Source organism: Streptopelia decaocto (assembly GCF_964273445.1).
Source record: "Streptopelia decaocto genome assembly, chromosome: 4".
Lineage (NCBI taxonomy): Eukaryota > Metazoa > Chordata > Aves > Columbiformes > Columbidae > Streptopelia > Streptopelia decaocto.
Genome location: NC_138658.1, coordinates 24,029,037 through 24,056,357, shown reverse-complemented (window position 1 = coordinate 24,056,357; position 27,321 = coordinate 24,029,037). Strand labels below are relative to the sequence as shown.

At 38.2% G+C, this 27,321-nt stretch overlaps 3 protein-coding genes across 8 annotated transcripts; 1 reads left to right on the top strand and 2 right to left on the bottom strand.

The window, feature by feature from the left end:
- Positions 1 to 43: 43 nt before the first annotated feature.
- On the bottom strand, positions 44 to 16,812 carry HELQ (helicase, POLQ like). Of its 5 annotated transcripts, none has more exons than XM_082051592.1 (18): positions 16,482 to 16,810; positions 15,338 to 16,076; positions 14,846 to 15,024; positions 14,088 to 14,288; positions 12,980 to 13,052; positions 12,399 to 12,496; positions 11,755 to 11,853; positions 10,903 to 11,048; positions 9,767 to 10,006; positions 8,477 to 8,618; positions 8,081 to 8,185; positions 6,831 to 7,050; positions 6,192 to 6,349; positions 4,689 to 4,787; positions 4,235 to 4,408; positions 3,548 to 3,661; positions 1,966 to 2,100; positions 44 to 248 (listed from the first exon to the last, which is right to left on the bottom strand). In XM_082051592.1, the coding sequence occupies exons 1-18, from the start codon at positions 16,620 to 16,622 to the stop codon at positions 162 to 164; spliced, it is 3,150 nt and encodes a 1,049-aa protein (XP_081907718.1). In that variant the 5' UTR covers positions 16,623 to 16,810; the 3' UTR covers positions 44 to 161. The 5 variants fall into 5 exon arrangements, 4 of the variants coding, with proteins under 4 accessions (XP_081907718.1, XP_081907720.1, XP_081907721.1 ...); XM_082051594.1 differs by having other exon boundaries at positions 15,338 to 16,071; positions 16,482 to 16,619; XM_082051595.1 differs by lacking the exon at positions 4,235 to 4,408 and having other exon boundaries at positions 16,482 to 16,811.
- An 89-nt stretch (positions 16,813 to 16,901) lies between these two features.
- MRPS18C (mitochondrial ribosomal protein S18C) lies at positions 16,902 to 19,816 on the top strand. Its single transcript, XM_082051769.1, has 6 exons — positions 16,902 to 17,030; positions 17,137 to 17,198; positions 18,654 to 18,737; positions 19,174 to 19,231; positions 19,556 to 19,615; positions 19,697 to 19,816. Exons 1-6 carry the CDS (start codon positions 16,979 to 16,981, stop codon positions 19,771 to 19,773), a joined length of 393 nt encoding a protein of 130 aa, XP_081907895.1. The 5' UTR covers positions 16,902 to 16,978; the 3' UTR covers positions 19,774 to 19,816.
- A 146-nt stretch (positions 19,817 to 19,962) lies between these two features.
- Positions 19,963 to 26,771, bottom strand: ABRAXAS1 (abraxas 1, BRCA1 A complex subunit). 2 transcript variants are annotated; one of them, XM_082051767.1, is made up of 9 exons: positions 26,621 to 26,771; positions 25,993 to 26,083; positions 24,584 to 24,620; positions 23,666 to 23,732; positions 22,823 to 23,016; positions 22,057 to 22,176; positions 21,656 to 21,740; positions 21,058 to 21,166; positions 19,963 to 20,905 (listed from the first exon to the last, which is right to left on the bottom strand). In XM_082051767.1, the coding sequence occupies exons 1-9, from the start codon at positions 26,705 to 26,707 to the stop codon at positions 20,484 to 20,486; spliced, it is 1,212 nt and encodes a 403-aa protein (XP_081907893.1). In that variant the 5' UTR covers positions 26,708 to 26,771; the 3' UTR covers positions 19,963 to 20,483. The 2 variants fall into 2 exon arrangements, with proteins under 2 accessions (XP_081907893.1, XP_081907894.1); XM_082051768.1 differs by having other exon boundaries at positions 23,666 to 23,715; positions 26,621 to 26,753.
- Positions 26,772 to 27,321: the final 550 nt, after the last annotated feature.

The following is a 27,321-nucleotide window of genomic DNA, read 5'->3' as shown; positions in this document are numbered from 1 at the left end:
CCAGCTTTCCAAGAAACATCCAGAACCCAGAAGTCATACAAAATTGAGTGATACAAAAGACATTAAATATTTATTATAATTAGAGCATATTTACACAGGCAAGCTAAAAATTTAAAAATATTCCAATTTTTGGATTCATTATTTTTTTTCAAGACAGTTGGTCAGTAGGTCCCTGGGATATCTGTAGGCACCTTTAGGAGTTCTTCAACTTCTTCTTGTAAAGCCTCAGCTTTTTCACTCAGCAGCATCTATCATGGAAAAAAACCCCACAAAACATATTAGGAAACAAATACAAGTACTACCTATAACTGTTAGCTTAAAACACCAATATTTCTTTCCAAGCTTGCATCTGGTCTGTATAAAACTGATGCTGCTGCTCACAGGACTGCAGTACATTTGCCTCAAGGGACTAACATTTCCACAAGGACCACCAACATTTTTTACTGTTTAGCATATAACCAGATGAAAAAGCACTAACACACAAAAGCTACAAAAATTCATACAGTACACAGCTGGTTTCTCAGTTCTGCCATTACATGATACATAAAATTCAAAGGAACATAAACAGTTTTGTCTACAACTATCAACAAAAAACATTTTTAGCCTTAAATATTTATTTTCCAGGACGGAATAAACATTTTTAAGTTGTGCCTGCCAAGCTGCCGATTTTCTTTCTTTATACAACATTTCTTATTACAGCATTTTACACTGAGACCTCCAATATCAGCAAATGTTCAATCTGCTGCCCTAGACTGCTTGTTGCTGGTACTTTGTGTGTAACAGTTCCCCAGCAGCATGTGCACCACAACACAAGCAAGCACTCTTCTCACTTCCCAGTCAGAGAAAACTCCATCAGTTTAACACCTGAGCATCACATACTAAGCTAGATTGCTGGATTTGGCACTGACAAAAGGTGAGGAGTCTGTGTATATCCCCCTTCCTTTTGGCTCACGCAGCAGCAGCAAAAAAAAAACAAAAGCAGCAAGAACCCTGCAACTTCCAACATCCATGACCTTTTTATAAGCGCATAAACCCCAAAGTCAGTACTTTTAGTCCATGTGAATATACAAACCAAGACTTTGATACTGATTGCATCATTTTTACACCAACAACCACCCACGGATTTATTTTAGGTATTCCCTTTACCAAAAGCTTTCTATTTCAGCACAATTAAACATGAAGCTGATACCATTGTAACAGCAGGTGATTAGTGGAGATGAAGGAGAAAAAAAATACTACCCACTTGATAAGTAGTATCCTGTATTTTTTGTTTAGGCACAACTCAATGTTTGTTACAGATCCTTTCCCTGGGATTATTTATATGTGCCTTAGAGACAGATAGTAAATGAAGGCCTTTCTCATGATGCATATTAAAAATGGAAAACAATTAGAAAGGAAAGAATAACAGAGCATAACAAAAGCAACCTAAATAGGCGAGGTTAACCCTCCCTATCTCTTTGTTGGTTTCCGTTTCTACAGTCCTAAAATCCCATTCTTTTATCACAAATACTACTAGAATTCCTATAAGGTTAGTCCTGAGGTATTAGCAGAATTGAGCATTTTCAGTTATGATGACTCAGCATGGAGATCAAGGTAGTCATTCAATTCCTACATTTCCTCTGACACGCTGTCAAACATTTCTGCCCTCTGCTTCCCCCCTGAAAAAGAGCACAGCTTTCCGCTATTCTGTATTTAAAAAATGGTTTTAAATTAAAGAAGTTTCCCTATCATTCTGGGACATGAAGGTCAGCAATTGCTGAATTCATTACTCTTAACCATCTCAGACAAATGATACTGTCAAGAAAATATTTCAATATATTAATACAGATCAGTATTTGGATCACAAATATCCACTCATGCCTTCACCACTAAACTGAATCATTCACTGTTAATGTCATTCAAACATCCATTTTTGACATAATTGAGGTTCTGAGGTAGGTTTTTATAACTTTATTTCTAACTTACCTTTGCAGATGAAATTATTTGTTTGGCTTGTCGTCGTGACAAGCGCTCAATCACCTTGACCAGAACTTCTGGATTCGCATTAGCCAAGTGTGCTAAAGTTTTGTACCCTGCATTATAAAGTTGTTTTGCTCGTGCCTGTAAATCCAAAATCGTGTTAGATCATTAGAACAGGCAGTAAGAATTACCATTGCCAAACTCTGCACCAACCTCAAACATTCCATCTTTGTGTATCAATCCAACTCTCTTTGATTCATCTTTCTAAGAACACCAATACTCACTGTAAGAGGCTCTAACATTCTGCTAAGAATCTTTACTCTCCCAAATACAGTTTTATCCCTAAGATTTAACTTCCCCATACAATCTTACTCGGCTCTTGTCAACCCATTTGTCTTTTTTTAGCCTACGTGACACTGACTGCCATCTTCTCTTGTTGTCCTGTTTTCTGCATTCAGTCACTGACAGGAATGACTGTCTCACATTGTTTGGAGGTGTGCAAGGGAAAAGGCGGCTGATTTTATCTGAAAATTTTTTCATAGAATTTTCACAAGACAGAGCTTTCACAAAATTCCAGAAAGGACTTTCCTGCTTCAAGCTTCTTAATACCTTTTTTTTTCCTTTAGTATCACAGGATTTTTTTTTTTTGGTGCAAATTCATGGCTGTGAGTTCACGTATACAGGAGAGATTCTGTGGAGTTTGATTATCACCAGCATAAAGGGGTGTGCGTTACCTGCTTCTCTTAACTTGGCTTAATCCTGTTGCTATGTAAGGCAACCAAGCAGTATTTGCTTACCAGAGGGTCTCTGGGCAAACATTTATTTTGCAGAACAAATACTGCAACAACTTTACAACATTTAAATGTAAATGCATTTCTACACTACTGGTGGAGAGTAAATAAGCATATCCAAGGCTTTAGTATCCCAAGTGATGAAATAATACCCATCTGATGAAGTATTACACCTCCAAACATTTGGTCAATTACCTTTTTTCGCCCCCTCCTCTTTAAAGGCAAGAGATAATAGAAAGCCATTTACTTGATGGCATATGTGTAGTAATGGCTTACAATACATTATTTATAGCCTTACACTGAAGTCTAAATAGATTTTATACTTTAAAAGGAGTTTTCAATTCAGAGACTGGTTAAGTTTCTTATTTAATACATGCAGCACTGCAAGTGATTGTAAAAGCCTATGTTCCCAATAGAACTTCACATATTTCTGTGAGGATATTCTAACTAAATATGTAAATTCTTATTCCTTTCCTTATTCCAAATGAACTGAGGAATCCTTACCACAAAAGAAACTCGGACTCTGTTTTCCAGCTGAGTATACAGGTCAATTGGTGTGCACATACAGCATTTTCACTATTGCTGTGGAGCAAATAATATTTTTCTTCTGGCTGCTATGAGCTCATTTCCTGAACAGACCACTTTTTCCCCAACCTCCAGCATTACTTTAGGGTATTTTCACTATGCCAAATTCTCAATAAAAAACTAGCTTGGACTTCCAGATATGCTTGAAAGGCACAGTAACATTTAGCATACAAGTTTACATTGGAAAATTCCACAAAGCCAGGTTTACTAACCTCCAGAACCCCTGCTACCTCCATCAGAGGGATGAGTTCTGTTTTAACACAGTATGTCAACTGCTTAGTAAGTTCTGTCAGCAAGGCTTTATAAACCCAGAATTCTTCCAGTTCCTGCAGAGACAAAGATCACTAAAAATCAGCTCCTAAGTTCTGTATTTGGGAGGTATGACTGACAGAGCTCTGCTACAGCAAACATATTTTGGCTTTTAGACAGGCAAAATACTATTTCTAGTTATCAGTGCTCCACAGCTGAGCATCCCAAGCACAGAGCATTTTTGAAGGATAAGCAATGCATTATTTCAATAGAGGAAAAAGACCACAAGAACAGAGTCAACTGTCTTCCCGAGATGACATTTCACAACAGCATGTCCTTATTTCCAAGAGAAAGGTAAAATTTTAAATTATTTCACCAACAGCTCTGACACTGATCAATGCCCTGTACAGTTTGTATGTGTTCACATTCTCAGTGCATAAAGCTTACTTTTAATATAAGAAATAGGTATCACTGTATGAACATGCTCTTCTGAACAGGAAAAATAATTTTGCACTGGAAAGATGTAAAACAGTTTTGCACATGAAAGGCGAAATACAACATCTATGTTTAGTTCAAACATAGGAGAACAAAACTCCAGATTTTGCAAGAACAATCCCAAAGAATTTATCAGAATAGATTTAACACACTACCTCACAAAAATGGAGAACACAAGAGGCAAATGAGGCAGCAGAACCGAGAAGATTTTGCACATATCCTCGGGACATATTAAACTTCTCTGAAACGCTCCATACGTTGGTCTCTTTCAGTAGGGCATAAAGGACAAACGTCAAGTAGAGTCTGTTTACCACAGCACTGTCCTTATTCTAGCAAGAAAGCAAGTTAGAATTCAGGGCCAGTATCACATTCAAGATATTCTGTTAGTGCCACAAGGAAATTCTTTCCCTCTCTGCACCCTCACATCTCTAAAATATGTCTGTATTACACTCAAAGACATTAAACAACATTAAGAAAACCAACCAATGAGGTTAAAAGAACCTTAAAGTAGAAGATAAACCAAGAATACTAACAAAGATAATCCAGCATTTGTAAATAATAAAATGAAATTACTAAACTCATCTTAGGTATGAGAAACCTCCAGCCTACCTTTCTGATTGCTTGACCAGAAGCCTTTTTTATAATAAAGCTTTCAGGTACTCCCACAACATCTGCTACTTTTTGCTCTGCTGCACTTAGCTGGTTGAACTAAAATAAGATTGATTACAGTCAAGATTATTTATTAACAACTCATTAAAAGTTACAAGTGTTACAAATCAGAAGAACTGCAGAGAATGTGAATGTGATCAATTCATATGAAATTTGTATAATACCGATACCACCTGCAGACCAATAACTTGCTTTTCCTTTTCCACTGTGAATGGCAAATTTGCATTCTTTACAGTCTGAAACTGCAGTGGTTTGGAAATAAACTCACATATGTGTTCTGCTGATAGACTTACTGTGTGCATACCTATGAAGATTTTATTTTTATAAATGTATAGCCTACTCTAGCATTAAAGTGCACACTGCATCACTTTTCTTCCACCACTTAATAAAAATGTCTACTTGTGTGTTTAAGATTAAAGATGAACAGGTTAAAAACCATGGAGAACTAAGTCACATTTAAGTGCTCAAATATTTTTTCCAAGAAATGTCATCAGTATTAAAGTATATCCCAGATTCAACGTCATCCCCAAATGGTGATCAGAGGCTGTTCTCCAAGCTTAACAATTGCTCTGCAGACTCCAGGATAGTTTTATGAAGAATTTTCAGGTATTTACTTCTTTTAATATTATAAAAAACACAAGACTATTACTCAAAGTGAAACAATGCTTTTCAATATCTCTGATTAGTACTTACATAGTTGCAGATTCTTTGCTTACTTGTTTCCAATATCTGTAACTGTCCATCTCTGAATGCCACGTTTTAGCAAAACTAAATAGATTTCAGTGCTATCGCTAATATAAAACACTTTACAGAAAAGAGATTAGTTAAATTACCCATGGATTTTACAGAGTGCGTGAGACTAGACTAGCGGCTGTGCTTTTCAGGCTGACGTAAGCATAGTGGTCTGTAGGAAGGTATTGGTCACAGTGTGATAGTTACAACTGGAGTTAAGCATTAGCCTCAGATACAAAACAAGGGTTAAGACAATATTTTCCTCTGGGTTCTGCTCCCAAATTTACAGATAAAATGAGGGAGTATCAGAAGGTAAAGATGGGGTTTGAATAATTTAATAGGGGTTTTCTTGCAAAACTATTACGATGTGGTTAAATTTAGCTATTTTATAGTGAATTTTTTTCAAGATTAACCAGAACCTGGTGATGGCAAGGCTAGCACCAAGGTTAGAGAGAGGATTTGGAGTACTGGCAACTGTTGAGATGTGTTTCATGCAACTGTTTCCCCCAAACAGGGCCAAATACAACACAACTTAAGTTTTTATGCAATACAGAAAAGAACACTACCGTATGACTGAAAATAAACTAGTATACCTCATATTTTCATCAAATCCTTACCCTGCTATCTACATTTTCTATATATAAGCATTAAGTTAAAATTTATTAAGCAGAATTATTATATGCCTCAATATGTTTGCTAGTAAATTCTCACCTGTTTCAAGTATATCATCCAATCTGGGCTACAGTTAGAAGTCATATCATATGGAGTTGCTAGATACAGCAAATGAAGATTGCTTTCAAGAATCAGACCTTCCAAGCCTTTCTTCAATTCTCTGTAAAGAAGATTGCAGTACGCCAAGTCTATAGATCCTATAATAAACACACAATGCATTGCTATTTTATGACGGGAAAACAGAACTTCCTGATAATATCTTTCTTCTTTATTACAACTGGTCTGCATGTCATATGCTTCCTTTCCCTCTTAGCTTCCCACCAGGTTAAGAAATCCCCCGTTCACAATACCTAGACAAAAATGAACTATAAAACGAGGTCATGAGCTACTCTGATTACAGTCACCAAATCATATCTTTAAATTTATTTTTGGGTACAGTTATGGTTTTACTCCCACTGTGACCAATGCTATTACACTTAAATCCCATCATGTCCAGTTATCCACTACTGGATTTATTCCCATTTTGAGTCCAGCACATTGTTTAATAATCACAACTGTCTCTCTATAACTTTTCACTGCATTTCAGACTGAAGATGGGAAAGCATATCAAATTGAGATAAGGTTGAGATGAAAGACTTTGTTGAAGGAAAGATTATAATGAGAAAAAAAAAATCTTACCTTTATATGTAGCTTTACCCAATGGTGTGACTGTTAGCGTGCATTTGGAATTATGGTCCTTCTCAGATGTTCTTCCTTTTAGGAGTCCTTTTTCTATTAGATTTTCTAGCCCATCTTTAATTATCTCCGAGAGGCTCTTATCTTTAGACAGGAGTTGCTGCTGAACACCCAGCAATGTACTGCACATAAAATTGCTGATTTCCTCATGGGTAACTGCTATCTGCATCAGTTTTGCAAGTGATTAGCACATTTAAAGGTGTCATTCCACATAACGCAAAAACTATATGAAACAGTTCACTGAATGCTAAAGCAGTTTGATATCCTGTTTATGTGTTTCTATAGAAATATATGACAACAAATATAATGATAGTCTATGATGGGTCTGTCAGGATGCTTTCTTTTCTATTACTCTAGCTACTGCATTATATTAATTTGTTTCCATTGTTTGTATTATTTGGATCAAATATCAGATATTGAAATATTATTAATACTGTAACGTATCACAAGGTAGATATAATTGACTTTTACACATTAAGAAACTCAAGTTACATGATTACTTTCTGTTATGGAGTAAGTTTGATTAACTGTATTCTTATGTCTGAATAGTGTCATTTAGCATTAGTAACTAAAGTAGCTGAAGCCCTCGGCCACAAGAGCTGACCGAGAGTAAACTTTTTGATAAAACTAATGCTGCTAACACAGAACTAGCAGAATCCAGCAAATATGAATGGAATGAAAATGATAAGGCCCAGGGAAACAATTCCAAGAGAAAGAGGTAACTTCAGAAGAAGATCTGCCCAGCAATAAAGAAAACAAATAAACACATCAAGAGACCACTGACCAGAATTACGTGACTGGACTCCAGGATTGTTTTCTGGGTGGTACAGGTAAAACTGGGGGGCACAATCTGGGGTAGGGGTCCCCCTCCAGGGGCAACCAGCTCAAGCTTTAACCCGAGAAACAAAGAAGAATTGGAAAAGTTCTCTTGGACCTTACATTAACCACCAGGATCCTAGGGCAGACCCTGATACAGCAGCATGTATGTGTAAATCCATAACACTGGCTCAGTTAAATAAAAACACTAATCAAATCTTTGTCTTCCTTGCCTGATTAGAGGCTTTGCTGAACTTTTTAAGACAATCTGTTTAAAAAGTAAAAAATCTGTTTTTTTCTATTGAATCCGCAGATAAGATTTTCTTTGCATTGCCAAGGAGCACTTGGGCTACTCACAGAGAAGAGTTAACTGATACCTTCAGTCCAACCAAAGATAACAACAGGCTCTGCATTCCCTTGGTCAGCTCCAGCAGAAGATTGCTGTAACAGTTCTCCAAAGGACTGCTGACTAAATCCTGAACCTAAAAAGAGCAAGAAACATTAGTTCAGGGAAAACACTTATGCATTAGTTTAACACTTCTAACAATACTGATACTCATGATTTGGCTTATAAATAAAATAACAGTAGACATCTAGAGTTTACAGTTCATGTCTGAAAACAAACTACATGAAGGTAGATTGTGGTTATTATTACATAAATCAAATACTTGCATCATGAAGAAGTGAACAAAAATTAAGCTAGGCAGCTCAGTTCCTGATGTTTATCCCACCAGCTTAATCCAACAAATTACCAACAGCTTTGTAAAAATTACCAGGTGCCTGTCTTTCTCTTGCACTATGAGAATACTTTCTCCAGCATCATCAATACCAGCTCTACCAGCTCTGCCAATCATTTGTTTATACTGGTTCTTCTTCAGGAAGTCACTAGCAACATAAGGAGCTCTTAGAATAACCCTGTAAAGAAGTCTTTAGTAAGTTATGCTTTATATTAAATTTACTAAACAGCAACTACATTTTACAAATACGCTCTTTTAATACGCCTCTTGCTTATTAACTTAAGATAAAAACCAAATATAACTGCTTGAACAGATGTGTAAATCAACCACAAAAAATTTAACAGTATAACGTTTATTTAACAAGCCATGTTAGTTATGTTTTGCGGAGTCTTTGGAACTAGTCTTTACATATACTCAAAGACCTGAGTTTAATACTGAAGAATCACCGAGATACAAAATAAACCCAATTGAAAAAAACATAAGCAACAGTGCCCATACATCAGTGATGCTAGAAAACACACTTGTCTCTAGGAAATATTTTTCTCCCTTCAGATGCATTATTCAAGCATGCACATGAATCACAGAATGTTAGGGATTGGAACGAAAGATCATCTAGTCCAATCCCCCTGCCGGAGCAGGATGAGGTTACACAGGAATGTGTCCAGGTGGGTTTTGAATGTCTCCAGAGAAGGAGACTCCACAACCCCCCTGGGCAGCCTGTTCCAGTGCTCTGGCACCCTCACTGAGAAGAAGTTTCTTCTCAAATTTAAGTGGAACCGCTTGTGTTCCAGTTTGAACCCATTACCCCTTGTCCTACTGGTTGTCACCGAGAAGAAACTGGATTCTTAGCAAACAGTCTTTGGTCATACAGAATAGAGCAGCCATTTCATCAGCACTTGCATAAGAAAAACTAATACATTTTTGTGTTAAAACACATTCAAACTATATCTCCTTAAAATGGATTTATTTGACAATTCAAGCACTGCTCTTAAGACAACATCTAAAGAAACCACCGTGAACTCCTTACTCTTTTTGGATAAAATTACTAAAGTACCAAAGCATTTCCTCCATTTACTAAAATTTCCTTAATCCATTCAGGTTAAGTGTTCCCCTGCTATGCATCCTGAAGGACTTGCTACTGGTTCACACTTCCTACACAAAAATTTTGCAGCCTTAATTGTGCCCTGAATTGAACACAAAATCCTTTACACTTTCAATTTGATAGTAAAAGCAGAAACATGCTTTAAACGGCACTGATGTTTCCAACTTGTTAGTTTTTTACAAAGCACAACTAACAAAACAATGAAATCTGTTTCAGTTACTGACCTTCTAGCTGGCAGGTTGACTCCAGCAGCTAAAGTAGCTGTGCAAGCAAGCAGACAGAGGATGCCTGCAGAATATGCTTCCTCTATACTTTTTCTTTCATCATTTGTAAGGCCACTATGGTGATAGGCAACACCAAAAGGGATTGTTTGCTTTAGAACAGGACAGACACTTCCATTTCCAATATTTTTTAGGTCCTTGATAAGATCTTGTTTCTCTTTCTCCCTGTGAGCTCTAAATTCTCTTGGAGGAGGAAAAGCATTATTTTAGACTTTGATGAATCATTAACTAAAAATAAAATAATAAAAAAAAAATAAAAGAAAAATATCAAGAGAGACATGCTTACTATTATTGTTCGTTATCCATTCCTTTATCTAGACCTCTGAGGTTGGAGAAATAGTCCCAGTAACATTAAAACAGCAATACGCAAGAGACTTTTAAAGTTGCAACATAACTTCGTTCGTATTTGTAAGCACAGGTACAGAATGGATCAAATACTGACAGGTGTAGGTATCAAGTGCATCGAAGAATAGAAAGAGAGCTAATATCAGCTCATAGTGAAGACCATAGGTATATCAAAAATGGTTTCAACTTTGATAGCAAGGGAGAGTTTTTATATTTATTTTTAAATAGTTTCTTCTTACATACAATTTAACCTTGCTAGACCATTGAGTTTATTAAACCACACCTAAATGAAACAAATCATGTCTTACTCTCTTTTCTTTATTAATTAAGCCTAGTTTAGAGTTTACAACTTATGTTTGCAAACAAGGTATGAAACAGGAGAAACTCAAGTAGTAACATATGTGACCAAACACCAGACTATACAGAAAATATTTGTTTACTAATCTTGTGGAAACCAGTGCCAAGGAGATACAAGGTTTGACTTTTTTATTATTTTTTCTGTATTTACCACTTTGCCAACTAATTCGTTTTAAAAATAAAAACTTCCAGTAGAACATTTAAGAAGTCTTGAGCAGCTTCCTATAACTTAAGCATTTAATAACTTTACATTATTCCATATTGAAAGTATTTATTACTGATCACCAGGGAGAGTCACTTGCAAACTAGTAGAGACAAATCCTAAATTCTAACCAATTATTCCATATATAATTAAAAAAATCATGATAGTAACTTACTTCTGGAGGTACTTGCACACCATTGAAGCCACATTTTCACAGTTCTTTTTAGTGGGACAAAAGATGAGGCAGGAATATTTAGGAATAACCTCAGTAACCAATGCAATGATGTGGTCAGGATCTGCTTTCTGCAGATTACTAGAATACTATAATAAACACACATTGACAAAATGTTTACTTTTCAAACTTAGAAATTAAGTCTCAAACTAAGTACTCAATATTTGTTTTCAGACTTCACCAGCGTACTCCTATTTGCTTTAACATGACAAAATTTTAAGTTGAAGGATAAACTTTTCTCTCAATCCTTCACTTGCAAAAGTTCATGAACACACATGGATTGAAATGGGGGACACATGGATGTAAGAAGTGAATGTTTTGCTTTTTCCCCTTTCTGCTTCAATTTCTTTTAGTGACAACATAGTGATGTCACTTGTGCTACCAGCAGCCTACTAAGACTCACATTTTTCTTTTTAAAGGCTGAAATGAATCCCTCTCAGGCATTAATAATCTGACAACAAACAAAAATATGCCTTTTTTTAAGTATCATCTAAGAGTGATCAACTGTTGAGAAAATCTACCAAGACCACAGAGCATTAGGTATCTGGAGTACTCAAATCCATTGCTCTTCACACATCAAAATACTGAAGAAACACCTACCTCAAGAGAAGTTAAAAAAAAGTTAAAATCAAGCTAAGCATTTGGTATTTTCAAGGGCTTTTTCCTCCCTACAATTTTCTTTCTTATAGGTATGACAAATTAACTATCAAGTTTAAGTAAAATCATTGTAAACAAATCACTGTAAAAAAATTTCGTAACTATAGTTCAAAGAAACTATAAGCATTTCTGTTTTACCTTGAAATTGAGGAGACGTGAAAAAGTAAAGCCCTTTTCTGTTTTGCTGTCAACTGCATAAATGGTGTCTCGTATCTTTACGTATTCCTTTAATTCTACCTAGGGAGATACAGGCCATAAACAGAAACTTCAGTTGAATTACCAAGTCTTCTTATTAGTGATTAACAGCTAATTTTTTCTAAGCATCACACTATATATACTTGCATGCACATAAGTGCACACTCCACCCCATCAAGCATTTTTTAAAGGGAATTGTTTTAATTATCTGCCTTCAGAAATTGTCTAATTATAACAAAGAACATGACAAATGTTGTATCGCATGAACCGCTGATAAAACACTGACAGTATTCAAGCATCAACAGTCCAGATTCTACTTCTATCAAATGGTAAACGATTGCTCACAGTAGCTGTAACTTAGAAATTGGTTTAGTTAAACTGACACAAATGGCTTAATACAACATTATACAGGCACTTGCATCATGCATAGTGCTATTATGGTATTAGTACAATGCCTAACAGTAGCAGGCGCTATATTACACTGCACCACGAAATTAAGCACAAAAGCTGTGATATGACCCTAAACAGATTTTCTATAATTTTGAAGCCAAATATCTTTACTAGTTTATGGTATCTTGTATACTAACCGGTCTAAAATTATTAGTATAGTACTCTGCTCGCAGGAACTTCTGAAGGTCTTCAACATTATTTAAAGTTGCACTCATTCCAATTATTTGTGTGTTCTCTGTAAAAGAGAAGTTGAAAATAATTTTTTGCCATGTTCACAATTTTTATCACTTTTTATCACTTCTGCTCAGTATTTAATTCATAAGTGATTCTCCATCGTCAGTCTTTTTACATGGCAAAGTGGCAGGTCTGAAGAGAGACATAGCTAAGAAATATTACCCAAGATGTAGACATAAAAAAGGAATCCTTCTCTATAGAAGCTTTTAGTTGGAATGGCTAAGGGGCTCATGTGAAGAAAGAAAACATTTAACAATACCCAGAATTTCTCAGAAAAGAAAAATGCTTCAAAACACCCAGCCCATCATTACAGGGTAAACTGACTCTAATACTTAAATGAGTAAACACTGTTACTGCATGGAATCATGCCATGGTTTTCAAAAGCAGCCGAAACACCACAAATCCAGAAAGCAAAAGCCTGATTTCCCTCTAGAGATGCCATCACTACAGTATTTTAGCAACATTAACTGCAGCCATGACTTACTACTGGTGTAAAGAATTTTTGCAAGAGTAATTTCCAGCGTTGCTCCACGACTTCCCTCACCAAGCATATGCAACTGTGCACAGAGGAGGAAAAAGAAAATACAAGAACATTACTGAGTTAAAAAGTATCTCCACAAAAAACCAAACAAACAAAGCCAAAGAAATTATGTAGTCTTATGCAATTATTACGAGAATGTCTTTATTGGACTTCCTCATTATATCCCTCTATTAAATTTTGACTGCTATACTCCTTTAGGAGTATAGCGTCACTGTAACAACATTTAAAAATCACAAAAAAGAGACCCAAACCAAACAGACCAAATGCAGATAAGATTTACCTTTCATTTGACTAGACTATAACTTATACAAACTTAACTCCTCAGAGTAAATAATTAGTGTGAAGATCTTTGTATTCACCAGCCTAAACCAATTTTAAACTGTATTTTAAGCAACACCTACAGTGGAAAGCAATATAAAAAATTTTCTGGCAGCCAGCTACTATCAGATAAAGAAGAAGGTAATTCTTAAGCCACCTTCTGTCATCCTGAAGCATACCAGGAATTAAACATCCCTGTTTGATGTTACACAGGAGACTGAATTTCACAATCAACCCTTAGTAACACAACTCAGCCACACCACCAAAAAGAGTAAAGGGCAATTATCAGTCCATTGTTACTTAATATTTTGTTTTTAAAGGTATCATTTAATCATTATTAATACCAGACACAAAGTCTCATGGTTCCACATTTAGGAGTTCAGTTCTGGAATTCATAAATAATTTTAATCATATTAAATGTATTTTATGTTTTTCCTAATCAGAGATATCTAATTAACAAGCAGTCAATAAGCAATTCAACATCAACCACTAACACAATACTTCTCTCAGTAAAGAATTGATTGCCCTGATATAGCAACAAACGCTTCAGTTAAAGAAAACCAACATTCAATATTACAGAATTACATACCAATGCAGTAACTAAGTAGTAATAATTTCATGATAAACACTCAAAGCAAAACCAAGTAATCAAAAAGCTTATTTGCTAAAAATTGCATATTATAAATATTAAAAAAATCATGGCTTATAAGTCTAAATAAATCTTGTACTATACCTCGTCTACTACAACCAGACCAAGGTCATCAATTCTTTCTGTCTCAATCAAGGAATTCACTAGAGCATGTCCTTTTTCTATAGTAGCAATATAAAGAGACTTTTTAATTCTCCTCTTGATTGGTGGAAATCTTCCTTTACTTCCTGCATACTCTTCAACCAGGAAACCCAGTTCTATCCCAAAACTCGATAAAGCCCTAACCTGAAAATAACAAAGATAAATTAGAGAACAAACTCAAGCTCATTTTGTATTAAAGAGCTGTTTCAAGAACTCAACATGCACATAAACAACCCACCCCACCATCAACTGTGTGAATTAGTGAAAACATACAGCTATAACTACCTTTTCCAACTGAAAACCTGAAGCATGTAAAAAAATTTTCAAGCTTAGGTTACATCTGTTCTCTAAAACTCACTTTTCCTTTATATTAAAAATAGTTTTTATTTCTAGATTATTTCTTTGACAAGTTGGACGGTACAGATCTAAGACTGTAGAACTAAATATGACATTGCAAAAAGGTATTATTTCAAAATTTAGCACATTTTACTTTATGACTCAGCATTTTTACCTTGCAATTTCAGTCTGCTTTATTACAGAATTACCAACTCTCAGAGAGCATTGAGAAGTCACTCACTTCACACCATCTATTTATGAAAACCATGGAGTTTCCTAACACTAGCGTTAAAACCAGCCAAGTAACAGCAGAGTAACAAGCATAACAGAAAAGATAAGCAGTATCAGAAACATTGTATCCAGACCTTTTCTTGGACAATGGCAACATATGGCAGGATCATAAGAACATTCTTCTGCCTGCAGAGTAATTCTTGGAGAATTATTATTTCAGCTACAAGTGTTTTTCCACCACTGGTTGGCAATGAGTATATTAAATTCTTTCTTTGCTGTAGAGATTCTAACATTAAGCAATTATGCTGCCATTCTGGAAAATTAATAAAAAAGTATTATTAGCAACCTCTAGGGACATGTTCATCAATATCAGTGCCTCTGCATACAAAATATTTTAGGCCTAGCGTTTGAGATTGTTTTTTCTTCAATAAATTGCTAAAGACTTTCAGTGATCAAGCCTTCTGAAATACTTTATAATCCATATCAACCACCCCCAATCAAAAAAAGCAAAATAACCACTTAATAAAATAAGCTGACTACTTTCCAATATGGTTTACATAAATATTACCTTAAACATTTTTTCAGTGTAATGCTTTACTTTTTTAACAAACAATCAGTTATATTACCATAAAGTGTTTCAATCCCTCGAAACTGTTTGAGTAGATCTTTAACTTTACTAGGTAATCCATAAAAAGGGCCTATATCAACAGAAGAAGATTCAATAGTTTTCTTAGCAACACAAATCTCTTCAGATAACACAGCTTCTTTAAGCTGCTTGGTCTTAGAGACCTGCAGAGTCTGGGCTTTGGCATTCCCAGTCATAGCACTTTTCAGGTGATCTTTAAGACTCTCAGTTTTAAGTGAATCACACTTAGAGTCTGAGCAGAAGTCAATAGTTCTATTCCTGGGTTCAGCTTCAGGACAAAAAGATAGCGGACTCCTGATTTTGTCCAAGGAAGAACCTATGCATTTATCCCTCTCTTCTGTGCCTATAGATTTTCCGTAACCTGAAGAAAGTTCCTTCATTTTCTCAAAATACAGAAGCTGTGATGATGGCAACTCATCTAAAACAGATTCACTTGGTTCTTGATTGCTGTCCACCAGGTCATTTTCATTCATTTGGAAATCATCCTCTTTGTCAGCTTTAAGGACAACCATGTTTTCTGGAGCAGAAATATTATCTTGTTTGTCCTGGTGAACTCTGGACTGAAGATTCCCAAGTATGATGTCTCCAGCTGCTTTACTATCCACATTCTTATCCTGCAAGTATTTGTGCTCTATATCATCATCTTGAGCTAGCAAAGAATCGTTCCCACAAAAGCTGTCATAGTCGCCAAACATATCTTCTTCACTATCATTGCTGCACTGTCATAAGATAACAAATGAGTATTAAAATTACAAAGTAGCACCAAAAAAGGCAGCATAACTTGCACAGCACACATAAAAGGTATAAGTTATTTAAGTTATCTTCAACTTAACACAAAAGTTTAAGATTTTTCTGATGTTGTTTGTGAGGAACACTTAGCTTGACTTCTAAAAGAATACGTGCTTTAACTTAGTGAGACTTAACCTATAAATAGACATTGTGCCTGCATAATTACTTACTAGTAATGATTTTTTTTTTTTTTTTTTAACATTAGCATAAGCCAAACCGCATCCCTCCCCATGCAAAGCGAGGCCCTTCCCAGACCAAGGGCACCGCGGCTCGGTGCGGGCCAAGCCCCCATAGTCCCCCCACCTCCAGGCCCAGCACTAGGAGCTCGCCCATACCGTTGTTCCCTCGCCACCGGAGCTTAGCCTTTTACGAGCCACCGGCGAGCAGACGGCGCGGGTCTGCACCAGGGCCCGGCTCCGCTTGCCGACAGAGCCCCGGCGGCTCCTCCTCCGCACGGCCAGGCCGGGCTCGGCCATCGCCGCAGCCGGGAGAAGACACCAACCCCCGCCCTGAGGCCGGGGCTCGGAGGAGTTGCCGCGGGGGCTGTCAGGGCCGCAGTTGGGCCCAGTGAGGGGCGGCTGAACGACCGGGAAGCGCCATTAGGAGACCCGAAATCTACAACAGCTTCTACCACACTCACATCACCCCCAGCGCTGACATACTGCAATAAGGGCAACGTGACGGCGCAGCGGCCAATCGCCTGCGCCAAGTAGGGCAGGGCGCAGCCCCATTGGCCAGCCAGTCGTATTTGTGAGGGCGGGAGAAGTAGGGAAGCTTCCTGTAATTAGGAGGAAGTGAGGTTCGGGCGGAAGTAGCGGCGCTGGGCGGCAGTATGGCGGCGCGGGCGCTGGTGGAGCGGCGGCCATGGCGGAGCCTGGTGCCCGGTGCGTTCCTTCTGCTTTCCTTTCTTTGCTCCTCATTCTGAGTAGGGTAGTTTCTGTGAGGCGGGTGTCCTGGTGGCCGCTAACCGTGTCGCTCTTGCCGTTGCAGCGGTGCTGTGGGAGAGGCCGCGCCGGCTGCAGCACCAGCAGGAGCCCGGCCAGTCTGACCAGGTGAGGCCCCTCCGAGTCCTGGAAGCCCCGCAGTTCAGTTACGTGCTGTGTGGCAGAGCCGCAGCCCAGTGCCGAGGGGAGTTACCGGGTGCTGGAGTTAAGGCTTCACTAATCGACAGGCTAATACCTTAACTTGAAATTGCTGGTTTAGTTCCTCAAATGTGGAGCAAAACCTCTGATAGTACTGATTTTCTGTATAGATCTGAGACAAAGACTTAATAGAGCACAGGTGGTGTAGTTATTATGTCTGAAGAAATGTGGTGTTATGAGAAAAAAACTTTTTAACTTTTTTTTTTCTATCGTGTCAAGGTTTTGATTGTGGAGTGATAATAGAACTGCGGCAGATGTACTGTTAAGCTCTTCTCTCCCACCTCTTCCCTTTCTCCCAGTTCCCACTAAGGACAGGCAATTCAGTGGGAAAGAAGGACCAACAAAAGAGAGTTGGAAGAATTAAAAATGTTTTACTAATGCTGCTGATAAAAAGAGAGAAAATAATACAAAATATACAAAACCAGTCTTGAAAGTCCTGGCAACTGCTCTGGCAGATGCAGGGCCAGCATCCAAAAGTCCAGGACGGGACTCTGCAGCCAACTGGACCTGGATTCAGTCTGTCACTAGGCCTCAGTTCGCAGGGACGACTCGTAGGGTCCTCTCCTAATGTTGGCCATGTGGAAGAGGGATGAGATCCTCGTGATCTCCTGATTTTATATGAAGCATCAAGTGAATGGGATGGTATACTCAGTCTTTGGTTACCTGTTTCTTGTTGCTTCTCTTGTGAGATGTGCATGCATCCTTACCAGTCCAGCGACCTTGCATACCATTGCTGTGTCTACCAAAACATGTATCTAGCTTTTCAGGAAAATGCAGCTAATAAGCAGCTAATAAGCTTTAGCTGACAGGCAAATTCACTAAAAGACAACCTGATTTTTAACAAAACCAGGACATATAGCTTCTACCTATGTATGTCAAAATCAATTTTATTCTTTTTTGTTCATATATTACAAGGGTTTGGTGCTGGTTGTGTTTTGAAGCTTACGGGAGCCTTTCAGGGTTCAGGAGATGTTTGAGGAGCTCTTGTTAAAAAGTGTGTGAGCAGACAGAGGATCCCTCAGGACTTTTAGGGTTTTTTTTCCAAAAAAGTCTCTTGTAATTCGTCAGAACTGCCTTACTACCAGCTTCTCTAGATGTTGCCTTCTAAGTTAAGTGTCAGCACTATCTTACATGTTACTTGAATTATTATGTTGTCATTTTTATTAAAAGGTTGTGTAGCTGAGAAGTCCTCTTTTAGATGACTAGGTACCAGAATGTTAGAGAAATAGAGATAAGTTATTGAAAAACTTCAAAGATAAATTAAATAGCTCTTTTGGTTTCAAGGCATGCTTTGTCAAAGCATTCAAAACTCCAAAATTACATATTTTCCTATGAAGCTTAAAAATGTTAATTCTCTAATTTCAGCCTATACAAATGGAGAACCCCTATAAAGAACCTCCTAAAAGATGTGTCTTATGTGGAATAAATGTAGACTACAAGAATGTGCAGGTGAGTTTGTTGAAAATTCCTGTCCTTAGGTGAAAGTACCTGCTTTATTGTACTTAAATGTGTGTGGGAAGTCCAGGAGGACTTCAGAAGACTGAAAAAATTAATTTGTATATGTAGGGGTCTAAATCTATGTGTAGATAATGGTCAAATAATGTAGTTGTGATAAGCTGTTCCATTTACTAATCCTATGTGTGGGTGTTACAACTTTGTTATTTAGTAATTGAATCCTCAGTTCTTATTCTGCTGTCATACAGCTTTAATGTTATGGCATGTAAAATACTGTCTAATGCCAGGCTGTACTTGTCTCATCTCCAAGGAGAATTAAGTTTTGTAAAAGCAGATCAAATAATCAAAAATAGAATGCAAGTAGTAAAATAAACTGAAGCTGTCTGGGAAGAGTTCTTCATCTGACTTTGGCTTTCTCTGTTTTAAATAGCTACTGTCCCAGTTTGTTTCTCCATATACTGGTTGCATTTATGGCAGGCATATAACAGGTATGTGAAGTATTCAATTAAATAATTTACCAGTTTTAATGTTCTTCTGAGTCTGAATTACTGTCTATGTTATCTTTCCAAAAGTAACTACAACTAACTGTACATGTTTTCTAACGGTGTTCCTCTGACTTGGTAGCCTTCATCAAGGAATGAAAATAGCCCTTAATGATATGCTTTCTCATATTTAACAGTATAAGCACACGTATTTTTCTAGGGAGGCTTAAACAAAGCTAGAGGGAATTGTCAGTAATATCACCTTTGACCTTTTATTGAAGGGTTTTGTTACTGTCAATTTTCAAGACTGAAAATGGCTTGTTTCTTTAGGCTTGTGCAACAAGAAGCAGAAGGAAATTTCAAAAGCGATTAAAAGAGCTCATGTATTGGGTAAGTGTGATTATACTTTTTGAGTTGTGTAAGTCAAACCTACTTTTTATTTAAAAAAACCTCTGTCTTATCTTTTTACAGGATTTATGCCAGTTATGTTTAAGAACCCATCATTTCTCACAGACCCCAAGATATGTAATATCAAATATCCGGAGTAATGTACTGTAAAGAAGTAAACAATAAAACTACTTTTCACACTTATATACTTGTTGACTGGTAATGTGGTTGGCCAGCATGATGCATTGCTGACTGAAGGGTGGGTGTCAGTTCCTTTTTTATGAAGTGTCAAGTTTCTAAAATTGTCTGAAGGACACTTGAAAGAGAAGAGCAATAATAGAATTTGGCAACTGTATGGAACACTTCTGCTCAAACATCTTGCTGAACTTCAGGTGGCTGTTGTTTCACTTGCTGCATTGGAAGGGGGAAAAGAAGTACTGGGTAGTGAAGGATAATTTAATTTGTGGGAATTTCTGTAGACAGCTGGTTTTGTGAAGCATGTTGCCTGTGTTCTTCAGATGCTCCCTGCCTCAGCTACTGCTGTGAGAAGGCAGGTACTGCTGCTTCAACAGCAGCTTGAGGTTGCATTACTTGGAGGCAGTATGTGATGTGGTTATATGACCACTAATATCCCACTAATGTAGTCAGTAAACCCTGAGAGAGATTTAGGTCTGGAAGGCAAAATGAGGGAATGTCGTCTGGACTTGTCTCTATGTCAAATAGGATTCATGCACTGGAGAGAAACTTTTTTTTTTTTTGGCTAAAATGCATTATGTTGTTTTCATCCCTGCAGTGTTATAAATTGATAAGTCACTTGAATATGTTGGCCGTAGCTTTGGGTGCTAAGTCATCTAGATGAATCATTAAGAGTTCAGAAAGTAGGGGAGTGTGGGTATTTGTTTGTGTCTCTCTCCTTTTCCAGCACATCCTCATCTGTTTCAGTGCCACTCAGCGTAAGCTTCCTTTCCTGATCACTGTCCTCTTGATCTCGAAGTAATTTTTGATGAAGTGATCTGGATTTCTTGAATAACTTTGATCCTGTCACGGTCCCTCTGACTTTACGCTTTGTTAAGTGTCTTGTTTCAGCTTCAGTGAAGTCTCTTTCCTCTACCATGAGAGTCAGTTTGTCCATGATGTTAATATTATGGTCAATGTTACAACAATTCTTGGATATCTGTTGGCCTTTGAAGGAAACAATGCATGTCTGAAGTCCAGAATTGGGGAAAAATGTTTGCAGTGCCTGACAGAGGAAGACATTCTCCTTTGGCTCTCCTGGGTGGTCTCTATCCTCTCCTGGATGGGGAAAAAAAAAAAAGTTGCAGTTCCTCTTGTGCACTTATGCCACTACTGTTCCGGTTGCCTCAAGCTCAGTGTTTTGTGCTTTTCCCTGTTCAATCAACTTTGGAAGTATTACCAAGACTGGCAGTGCATTTTTTTTAACTTACCTGAACAACACTGTTGCTTTTTTCTCTTTATCTCCTCTTTTAATTGTCTCACCTCTGATAAGAGTTTGTCTACAGATCGTTCGCTGACTTCTACTGTAGAGCATATTTTCTGCAAGGAAAAGAGCATTTGATGGAATTAACAGTATTCACAGAAGCTGACTTTAACCTTGTTTCAAAATCCTTAAAGGTATTCACAATTTTAAAAGCTGGACACAAACTACTAAAAAGCATAAGTAAAGAGTTGAGGTGGATTTTAGAGAACTTGAACCTTGCATTGAATGAGATGCAAGATGTTTTATTTCCCATCTAAGCAAAGGAGCTCTAAGAAACTACAGATAGTACTCCTTCAAAATGTTTATCTCCTGAGAATTTTATCAGTGGACTTTATTTATCAGTATACTTTTGATCAAATGGAAATTTAAGACTTAAACTTTGAGAACTTGGTGTACTAACAGTAAATGGAACTCCCTGATCTTACAATATGCCATTCCTAGACAAAGGTTTTTCCTCATTTAGTGCAAGACATATATACTTTTTGCTTGACTTGGTTTTGTGGTACTGCAGAAAGTAACTGTATCGACAGGTATACTGGACTTACCTTCAATTCCTCTTGCAAGGTGGCATACATCTCATTTATCTTATGAACCTCTTGTAAGGATCCATCCTCATGAAAGAATTCTGACCTGTGGACAAAGAATCCTAACTGTAATTGCAAATTAATGATCTCAGTGCTTACTTAGGAGGAACTATAATGAAGAAGCATTTTGAGCTTCAACGGTAGGTGCCTATGGTCAGAGAGACAGCCGCTCTCATTGTAAAGTATGGGACTGAACTAAATTCAAAGTACCTTGGAAAGGTGAATATTTGCAAGAAACAGGTAAACAAGTGAACAATGTATGGCTGTAGCACTTGTGAAAGCATTTTAAAAAGTATTTTATAGAAAGGTAATTATATGTATCTTAAAGCTACAGCTATTGGTAAATATGACATATATTGTACCTGTGTTGTCTTACTGCTCTCACAAAACCAGAAGATACACAGGAACCAGACACAGTTCTGTAACCTTGCTGTTCGGCCATACCCAGGTTGGTAACCACCAAAGGAACTTTCTGGAAAAGACTTAAAAAGCAGAAGTATGAACACATGATTTATTTACATCCAAAGGCCTCTCTTTGATAGTTAAAGGTTCTTGACCATTAAGTATCCCAGATGGAGGTTTCCAGTGTCTTAGTTCTTGCTAAATGTATTGCATCACACAGCAATGACTACTTATGGCTTTAGGCAAACTGCAGTAGCAGCAAGACTCTGAGCAATGCCTGTAGTTTTCCCTTTTCTAGGTATTAGTCACCATAAAGCAATACTTGCTTGTTAAGCCTAGCCTATGAGCAGCCTGTCTCTGAAGATAAAGTTACCACCAGTTTAAATATTTCCATATGTGAAGATGAACACCATGCATAGTTGAAGTCCTATATAAAAAACCCCAAACTAACTGAGAACAGTTTATGTGCATAAATGAACAGAGTGCGTTTGCCTGTTGACACTGGCTCTACAGATGGTTATAAATACAAATCTCTGAACAGAACTCCAGGGTAAAATCTCAATGGGGCTCTATGAATATATAGAACAGTCTTACTTAATGTGCAAGTTTTGAGGGCAAAATAAACAATGTTAACAATAAATCTGTTGCAACAAAGAAAAAAATTGTTCCAAGCTATAGCAGATTCTGTGCAGCTGCTTTATTAAAACTAGAGAAGAACCCAATTACCCTTCTTGCGGCCGATGTAAGGCATGTTCCAGTCTGTAAGTAGAACAACTTTCTGTCATCACGCTAGAGGTTAATAGAAGGAATACAAGGCCCTGATTTGATAGGTGTGACTGTAAATTCTTATGAAGAAGTCTCTCCCGGAATGTCATGGTCTGGTCTGTGTTGCGTCTGATTTTGTACCATCCTATTACACTCTGCAGGCAGAAGAAAAGTTATTAAGTGTTGAATTGTGCTCTGTGTCATATTGAAGCAAGTTGGAGGATTCACTACAAAGTTATGGATCTGAATTGTTCAGGGATGTGTATGTATTCAAATAGTTAACTTGAAACCCTTCAAACATCCAAGTCCAATTCCAGTATGACAATTTTTCTTTCCTTCCAAACCATCTGTTGAACTGGCCTGTTACCTGAGCTTGTGCTCAGATAACTGTGAAAACCAGGCTCTGTTATTTTGCTGTTTCTCTTTCCAGCTTCTACTCTTGTGAAACTTTCTTCTGTGGACAAGACTGTAAATCTTTCTGGTCAGGTGGTGTTTAAGCACTTGAGTGAGCTGAGCTCAACTGAATAGTAGAATTCCTTGTGGATATTTGAACTATTCACTGGAGAAATGAATAAGAAAAAAATTAAGTTGTGACAAAGTTGGGCAAACTCTAGTCGAAACCTAAATGGATGCTGTTCTTTCAGGGGGAAAATATGATGCAGTTGTTCTGACCAGCAGTGTGAGGGACTAGATACAAGATTTAAAAAAAAAATTGGTCGAAAGCTTGATACAAGAGATACCCAGAATAGCCCCCAAAAATCTGAGCAAGTCCCTTGGTATGGTTTAGGTTTGAAAATTAATTACCTTCTTACAGCCTGATAGTATTTTCTTCAAGGCAAGTTCATTCAGTTCTCCTGCAGAATTATAAAAGCTAGAAGAAATTCAGGACAATTAGAGGGAAAAAAAAAAAAAACTACTGTAAAAATTATTTCCTAGTGGTCTGGCAATCATGTCACTTTGTGCTTACCAGGGGGAGAAAAAAACTATTAAAGAGATGCTGACACAGCTTCTGTGCTAGCACAGAGCAGTTAATTTAATTACTCAGAGATATGTAGGTGTTCTTGTACAGCCCTGATGCTGTTCTGGCATCAATGCTACTGGGATACAAGTTACAGGTAGCATCTATGTTCTCTCAACTACAAAACAGTAAAATACCTTCAATTTCCTATTAAATGCCCTTCTAACAACATTTGGATTTATTAATTTTCATAAAAATTTGAGAGGGAAGTTGTTGTGATTCTCCTCTTATAGGGATATAAACCTGCACAGCTGTGTTGCTGTGATGGAACTCTAAATACTAGCCCTTGAAACTACTCCTGCTGTGGGGCTAACAAGTATTTCTTTTTCAGACCCCCTTAGAAGCCTATGGCTGTTGCTACTTGTTTATTTTTTGAGGGTGAGGAGTTGGGATATATACTTTTAGGAAAGCAATGCTTTTTTTTTCCAGTATGTTGACATTATTCTGTAGTTTATATGGTGTCATTGCTCACTAGAAGGTGCAGCATGCCGTATCTCTATTTTTATATGCAAAGACAAACAAAAAAGACAAGAAGAAACAAAATAGGAATAAGAAAAGCCACTCTGCATCTGTAGTTCCAAGGGGTTGATGCTGCATCTGTAGTTACAGCTGGGTGATCTCCTCAGTAATGTAATAAGTTTAATTCTTGCAGAGTTCAAGTTAGGGTTAATTTTAACTTTTTCATATCTGCTTAAGATTCTTACCTGAACAATTGGTAGCATGGAATATGCTTCTGTATATCTGTAAAGACAAGGTAATATTACTCTGGGTTCATCAGTTCAAGATGTATATTATTCTGTATGCTACAATCAGAAACTGGTTGAAAAATCACTAAAGAATTCCATATAATTTATTAAAACAAATGTATTAACATCTAAGTAAGGTTAAGAAATATATTTTTTAAAATATTCTAATTCATTTTTCAAATATAAAGAAAACCACTTCTATAAATGGTTGTTTTTATAATTGTTTTGTCAAGTGAAAAAAATCAGATCAGGCACTTCATTTTTTCCCTCCCTTCTGTTGAGTACAGAAGTAGTATGTAATATGAAAGACTTCACTTGAGTTACTTTGCAGCAAGGCATGGATGCTGTTAACGAGAAATATGAGGCTGGAGAACAGAAACCTACACAGCACATGACAAGAACTGGAAGACTGACTACCAGAAAAAAAATGGTCAGTGATCTGGCATTCTAAATCCTTTACCTAAATTCTCCCCTACTTTCATTTTCACAAGTTAACCAAAACCCCCAAACTTTGGAGCAACTAACTGTGCCTATGAGAATGTGATGACCAGACTGGGTAACTTGATCAATACCACTGCAAAAAATGTCCCCGCATTTTTGGTTCACCTGTGAGACTCAGTGGAAGAAAGTATTACACCTTAATTGTATGCTAGAGTAAAACTAGAAAATGGGATACAAATTCTCTCTACCATAGTTTCAGGAAGATTGGAAAGAAGTCACATACTGTTTTACTTTGTTCTCTTTCTTTAACTGCATTTTGAAAGAACGGACTTAACTGTGTGTACATAAGTGTATGCATGCATATGTTTTTGTATAAGCGATAGTATAAAAGGCACATCCACTTCAATCCCATGAAGACTGTAAAGAAACATGCATCTGCTCAATGAAATACCTAAATAGTTTGCAGCCTTCACATGCAGTATTCTAAAAGCTGCCAATTAGGTAATAGATGCTAACACATTAAAATTCACATCACTGAAAGATGCCATGTTCAGGCAAGGCAACTAGTCCAGGAGAGTTTGTGACATGGCCAAGACAAAGGAGTCTAAGCCCTAAATTACCTTTAATGTGACAAGGTATTTGGCAAAGAGGAGCTATTCAAGGAACAAAGAACTAGTATTAACTAGTATTTGTTAAATTATTGTGTCTTCTACACGTGGTGGGGTGTGTGTTGGTTTTTGTGTTTTTCGGGTTTTTTTAGCAATTTTAATTGCTAAAACTTTCCAGGTATTTTTTTTTATGTCAAGGTGGGCCCCAGGATCTAGCAGCTTTGGTCTTGATCTGCACTGGCTGCCCTTATTCCAAGCTGTAAGCAGTTGTGTACCATCCGAAACAAAGCGCGGTGTTAAAAATGTGGACAGACTAACCGATTGTATAAACAACTTCAACGTCATCCATTTGTGAGTCTGTAATGCTGTTCTTGGCTTCACCTTTCACATCTCCGAGAAGAAAACCTTCCTTTATGGGGAGAGAGAGACGGGGGAAAAAGGTGACAATGTAGAACTGAACAGGATTTTCTGGCTAATATTAACAAGGTAAACACTGTTCAGGAGAGAAAAAGATGTAAAAATGAACTTTTTTTTTAAAAACAGAGTAGGTTGCAATTAATTTTTCAGTTTCTGTTCCTCGTGTTTTTATTCAGAAGCGAGCAGTCTGTGGCTGCACAGGTCCTGTCCACATCCCAGGCCTGACCAGCATTTCCATCTGTCTGTGGCAGCTGCCACACCGGGCACTCTGTCCCCCACACCTCGTCATTTTTAAAGAAAATCCCCAGCACGGGCAGTCCCCCTCCCGTTGCAGCGGGGTGCAGTGTGGGGCCACACCGCCAAACCCAGGCCCTGGGGCCCTCCCCGGCAGCGGGGCCTGCGGCGGCGGCAGCGCTCCCGCCACACCGGGCCGGGGGAGGCCCCGGCGGCGCCTCCGCCATGGCGGCCAGCGTTCCCTCCCGTCCCCTCCCCTCCCGCCCCTCTCGGCGGCGGGGCCCGGGGCACCCACCGTGTCCGAGTCGGTGCTGAGGTGCTGGAAGGCGAGGGCGCCGAAGACGAAGCCCGAGAGCAGGGCCGAGGTGCTCTCGCCCTCCATGCCCTCCGCAATGGCGGCGGCGGCGGGAGCCCCCAGCGGCAGCCAGCGGCAGGGCGGGCAGTTTTACTGCAAAACCAGCCCTTTCGCTTTGCCTTAACCCGCAGTTCTTAAGTCTGAATTCCTGCTTACTTTTTACCCTTCAGTTGAGACTGATGCTGCGATTTACGAGGGCTGTTCAGGGCCCCCGCACCTCACAGGTGGGTTCTGGAGGAAAGGAGTGCAGATGGAGCAGCAAGGTCTTGTTCCTCAGAGCACGGTGAGGTGTCCTGGCCTCAGTGACTGATGCCTGTCAGTCACCTTCCTGCAAGCTGCTAGACTTGATGTGGCGCCAGGCCAAAATTCAGGATCTGTGCTTCTGGAAGTGCCTCATTAATCGGTATTAAGAGCTTTGGTAAAGCATCAAAACAGCGTTTGAACCGAGCTGCCTGGCTCACATCACCCAGCCGGTGGTGTGCGTGGAGCGGGCTGCGTTTGTGCCTCTGCAGCGGGAGCATTGTGTCACGCCAGCCACCAGTATGAAAAAGCGTAGCGCTGGCTGAGCTCCTGTCTGTAAAGAGATTAGACCTTTTGGAACAGGACATGCAGCTCTGAGTATGTGTGGAGGTGCACCGTGC